Genomic DNA, 6,000 nt, shown 5'->3' on the forward strand with positions numbered 1-6,000 from the left:
GTGGTCCTGCAAAGATGATCTGCTCTGACTGCGGTACAAACTTTAAAGGAGCCTGCAAGGAGTTGTTCTTCCTTCAAGACGATACAAACATTTCCAAGTATCTAAGTGAGGAGGGATGTATTTGGCTATTCAACTCACCCTACTCCTCACATATGGGAGGAGTGTGGGGAAGAATGATTGGGATTCAAGACGGATTCTTGACTCCATGCTTTTACAGCTCAACCCCTCCCATCTCACTCATGAAGTACTGTCAACCTTAATGGCCAAGGTGTCCGCAATAATAAATGCAAGACCTCTTACACCAATGTCGAGTGATGCTCCTTTCCCTCTCACACCAGCAATGATATTGATGCAAAAGATCTGCACCCCTCTTCCTCCGCCAGGATCTTTTGAACATGCAGATCTGCATCGCCAACAATGGAGACGTGTCCAACACTTGGCAAATGTCTTTTGGGAGAGATGGAAGAAAGAATATCTCTCCATTCTTCAAAGTCGCAGCAAGTGGCAAGACACACATCCAAACATCAAGGAAGGAGACTTGGTGTTGCTTAAAGACTCTCTGGTTACACGAAATTACTGGCCTATCGCTCGCGTCATTAAAGCATATCTTGACGGTGATGGTAAAGTCAGGAAGCTTGAGTTAAAAGTCACTAAGGGTGGGACTGTTAGGACCTTTCTTAGGCCTATAACAGAAGTAGTGGTACTTATGTCTGTGTAAGTGTTTATCATGGACAGTGAATTTTCATGTTTTCTGATGTCAGGATTCATTTAATACCTAATAATGCTATTGTATGCAATACCAGACGGGGAGTGTGATGTCACTGGTTTCATGTATGTGTAGAGTGTTTAGCACCACCTGTTGATTGTGTGGAGAAAGCAGACAGCTCACTTAATTTTTCCTGTCTTCCTATTGGTTGGGGTTGGTCACATGGTTGGTCTTAGGTGAGACCAGCCATTTTAGAAGTATGTTTGGCATGGCAAGAGGCTTCAGTTGGGCCTCTGGTGAATCTGCAGCATCTGCCTGAGTTGAGCCTTGAAGAAGCTATGTTTGTAAGTAGACCTGACATATTTAATGTTTGTGAATGGTTAGGGCTGTATATTTTGTCATGATTTATTGTATGATAAGATATATAACTGCCGTCTGCTTTCACATGCAATATTTACCTCATGGTATTGAGTGTTTGTGACTGATATAACTGTAAACTGAATACTCAAATACTCAGTCAAACAGGCATAGTCACATAGGCATGAAGCTTGAATTCTCTTCTTTTAAATGAAGCAATTTATATAAAAAACAAATATTATCATCTTGTGAAATCTGTATTAAAAGAGAGCGATTCCAGTCGACCTCATTAGAGCTAATTCAAATGTAATGTGACTCCGCCCACGGAGAGCGCACGTTATTCAAATGCAAATGGCTGAGGTAATCCGCGCAATCCTGTGAACGCCCCCATCAGCTCGAGAAAACCAAAACACAAGTTTATTCAGAACATTACTTGTTTACAACGCAGCGCTGTGAGGAATAATGAGGAATACGAGCTGAGGAATACTAGTAAGTTTTTCCTTCTCGGGTTTCTGTTTATGAATGAATGAACGGCATAGATGCGCGCTGTTTACCACAGCTGGCAAAAAAACAATATTACGTGACAGTTCTCCATTATGGACGCGAGCGCTCTAAAAAAAGCACTACAAGACTTTCAAACTTTCACAGAGACCTCAAAACAGAAAGTACAAATCCTTTTTTTAAAACGAATTTCGTTTTGTATCAATTGTATCTTAATTTTAATATTTTTTTCATTAACAAATTTCCTGGATTTAAAGTAAATATAGGCTAGCAATCACTACATAAGGTTCTTGAACTGGACTCTCTCCTCTTGAAATAGCCTACTCGCCTCACATGTCTAAAAAATGTGAAATATATTTACAGAAAGCTGGTAAACAAAACCATCCAAAACAAAAAACTATGTAGCCTAATAAATGTGCATTTCTCCGGTGCGTTCACTAGCCTACTGCGAAGATCGCGAGTCAAAAGCCTATCGTCAACTTCATCTTTGCCAGAAGTTAAATTTAAATCGCGTGTGTGAATGAATGATGATGTTTTAGCAAACTGTATTGCTATACTGAGATGAGTAAAAATCGACTGAAATATGTTGAAATAAAATGTAGGCTATTTGTATAAGCCACGTATTAAACTGCAAATTAACAATATGCCCTAATATTTCATGAAAACAACGTTACAGTCAGGCGAAATATGAAAGACAACATCTTGTTGACTAGATTTGGGTACAGTTTTTACTGTAGAATATACTGCCACGTCAAATAAGTTTTTGTTTAGCAATTTCTATATATAAATTACTATTTTTGTCAAAAATAAGTCATCAACTAAGATGTTAGCTGTTCCAATGTTGACTAAATTCAAACTAATGAATACATAGATAAAATGTAGGCCTATAATCATTTTTTTTTACAAAGAAAGAGTACACTTGAAATATTGTTGAAATTGTAATTATTGTTGTAATTGTAACCTTTTTAATAAAATAGCAAAACATATTTACAAGATAGATGTAAGCAAAATCTTAAATGGTCAATATAAGTCTTCTTCTAAATATATCTTTTGTCCTTGCATTGTGGCTCAGTCAGTTTCACACCTGTGTGAAAGGCTCATCATTATGCAGAGTGGGTGGGACATTGTAATCTAAGGTGTAAACTACTCCTCCCCCTCGCATATTGGCTTTCCAAGCAAAACCTGTTTTACATCAATTTAAATCAATGTATGGTTTTATGTGAACAATAAAGCAAGACTATTTTCACATAATTTTGAAGAAAAAATTCTAGGCGAGGACATCCATTAGTCAAAAGTCTTATTGACACATATTTACTATGTGTTTTGTGGCCTTATTTCAGAAATTTTAGTTTTTAGTCTTTTCAATATCCATGCATAAACATTATTCTCTCAAAAATGAAAACATTTACATACACGTGGCTCACATATTATTGTAGCCCTGTTTGTGCTTTATAGAGTGAATTTACACCTTTGCCATTAATATGTCAGAACATCTCAAGGGCCCCAAAAACAGCCCAGACCCCAGAGGGTTAATCATTGAGTGCCCAGTACACCGGTTTAGCTGTCTGTCACTTTTTTGCGGAGAGTACGCACACAGTGGACAGAACAAATGTAATTATTAATCTGTTAAATAATCATTTTGTGAGTTTCTATTTTTAAATAGTTAAATAAAACAGGTAAATTGTTAAAGACAGTGTTTAAAGACAGTAAAAGTTAATCTTTTTTTCAAAATGACAAATGGTAGAGAATCATGACTTTTTGTGGTATTGGTAGCGAAGAACTGAATTTTTATATTGCAGCCACACTTCTTTGAATAGACAATCACATGCATATCTGATCAAAGAATGCAAATTCTCATACCGTTTAACACTGTAAGGCTGAGTTCTGTCTTTGAATGCAATCGGTCGACCCATTGATTGGTTGCTTTTTAAAGAGAAGTATGAAGTTACCGGAGATGCTGCCTCATCTGGTCTTAGACTGTCAGGATGAGACAGAAAATTAAACTTAACAATGTAAAAGAGACATGTTTAATATTTTTTTTTCATGCAACAAGCACACCATTTAAAACAAAGTAAATTACCCATAGGAACTAGCGGTTTCGTTTCTGAACACAATTGGCCGATCCATTGACTGATCACTTTTCATAGAAAGGTGTGAGAGTGCTGGAGATGCTGCTTCATCTGGTCTCGCCCTTTGGTACATGGAGAACAATGTGAGATTATTATTAATTATTACAGATTCTAAAAGCCCAGAAAGCAGAAGGAGAAACAAATCCAGTTTAACATTGGACAAGAGATATGCAAAGCCAAACAAGAAGTTTTGTAACTAATAAATTGTAAAATAAGCACAATATCTTCAACCTCCTGAGCTGACAATGTAAGTTCTCATACTTCTCTCCCATGTAGCTTTGTGCTGCATGGTTGAAGGCAATGGGTCTATCCATTGACTGATCACTCTTTGCAGACAGGAGTGAGAGTGCTGGAGAGGGTGCCTCATCTGGTCTCGCCCTTTAGTACATGGAGACAAAAGTGTCAAGTAAACGTTGAAATGGTTGAGTCCATTAAATGCAAACATAAATATTATTGTAATTGAAGGTTCTACAAATCCTCTACATATACTAAAAAACATCTATTCATAAACTAGCATATTTCTAGTATTTAAAGCTACACCATGTACATTTTGTATTGTTAGAAATTGACAACATCTCCTTAATTCCAAACCGTGTTTTTGCCTTTCCTTGAGTCACTATGGTAAGCCTACAATAATGATTTATATATTAGAGGTGTCGGGACATATTGCACAGATTTTGCAACGTGTGAAATGAAAAATGGTTTCTGGCTACTGTAGGTGGAGGGTGTGAGGATATTCATCCTTTTCATTTTCCTTTGGAGAGTGAGGGGTGGATGTAATCGTTGTTAGTAACATTCACTCTGATAAGATGATCACCTGTAACCATGGCCATACAGGCACGCCTTAAACCTTCAGATTCATCCACGTAGAATTGCAGCGCTGAAGCCCAACTCGCATAATTATTCCCAAAAAAATTATAAACTGCTAGAGGGCCAAAACTTACATAGTGTAACTTTAAAACTCTTTAAAACTTGTCATAACAACTTAGGCAAGGCCATAGTATAAAGGTTCTAGAGTGTTGTGTCATTTGATCTCAAACTTGAGAGAAAACTGGTTTATCAATATAAATTGTCATACTTCTCTTCCATATATCTAGAGGTTCCATTTTGAACACAATCGAGCGATCCATCGTCTGATTGCTTGTTAGAGACAGATATTGCAGTGCTGGGGGGCTTCATCTGGTTCACCCTTTGATACAGGAAAAAAAGTGAGATTATTCTTATGTAATAATGGATGGTTGTACACATACAGCACACAATGGTAACAAACAGTTATTTTATTACATGAGATACAAATATGAAACTAATAAGAGTGGATATTTGTAAAATAAACACACAAAGGTCCTGAAAATCCAGTTAAAGTACTGTAAACACATATGTTATATAAACACGTAACATTTAAAGTGAATTGCAATACATCATGAATTGAACAAAATAAAAAAAGGTAGTTTATAGTTTACCAGACAACTAGGCTCTGGACTAATCAATTTTAGAGAAAAATAATCAATTTTTAAAACTGTCCAATCTTATAGCCTATATTTATTTAATTATCTAGTGCAAAAATAGTTTTTTACTACAAAGTACAGCCTACTGTAAGCCAAATGCAAAACTTAACTGCGTTTGTAAATAATGGCTTCACGAAAACAAGGAAGTAACGTTTGGCCTATCTGTAGGCTGTCAGCAACTTCATTTTAACTAGGCACAATTGAAAGAAAAGATTACAAATCAAATTGTATCCACACAAATATTGTTACCTAAAAACATATTACTCTCTCAAAACACCCAAAAGAATGGATAGGGGAAAGTGTCGAAGTATGTCAAGTTTCTAATGACGAAAAATTAAGGCATAACATAATCACTCTTTACTTCATCTCATAACTAGCATAATTCACTTGCCACAGGGAAAAAATAATTAAATAAATAAAAGTCAGAGTGAACCACACTTACCAGCTTAATCTATTTTGCTCCTATTCTGAATTGTGTGAGTAATTCAGCAATGGGAATCATTATTGTTGGCGACTTAACACAGAGCTGTTGCCGCGAAAAATGTTGATAAGCCTAAATCGAAAACCAATCAAATCCAAACCAATCCTTGGTAAACTGATACTATTAGACGCGTATAGGACCTGAGCAGACAAATAATACTCGACAGAGTACAAAAGTAATGTTACATTTGAAGGTGCGTCAAATGAACACGCCTATAAGCCGTCTGTGTTTTACTTTACCACTTTTACTTTGGCCAGGAATGTATTACGCCCTTCCGTAAAACCCCGCTGGACCTCTAGGTTGAAAAATCTCAGCTGAGAT

The 6,000-nt window shown here is 36.4% G+C and overlaps 1 protein-coding gene across 1 annotated transcript in view; it reads right to left on the minus strand.

Annotated features, from left to right (window-relative positions):
• LOC308693793 (uncharacterized protein) overlaps positions 1 to 6,000 on the minus strand; it is a 101,999-nt gene extending 95,999 nt beyond the window's left edge. The window contains exons 1-5 of the mRNA XM_081370891.1: positions 5,641 to 6,000; positions 4,772 to 4,882; positions 3,955 to 4,071; positions 3,645 to 3,755; positions 3,425 to 3,541 (exon numbers count right to left, since the gene is read on the minus strand). Of these exons, the coding sequence (XP_081227017.1) occupies positions 3,425 to 3,541; positions 3,645 to 3,755; positions 3,955 to 4,071; positions 4,772 to 4,872 (446 nt within the window). The 5' untranslated portion in view covers positions 4,873 to 4,882; positions 5,641 to 6,000. The remainder of the gene's footprint in view (positions 1 to 3,424; positions 3,542 to 3,644; positions 3,756 to 3,954; positions 4,072 to 4,771; positions 4,883 to 5,640) is intronic.

This window comes from Scardinius erythrophthalmus, assembly GCF_964197995.2.
Source record: "Scardinius erythrophthalmus genome assembly, chromosome: 7".
In the NCBI taxonomy this organism is placed as follows: Eukaryota; Metazoa; Chordata; class Actinopteri; order Cypriniformes; family Leuciscidae; genus Scardinius; species Scardinius erythrophthalmus.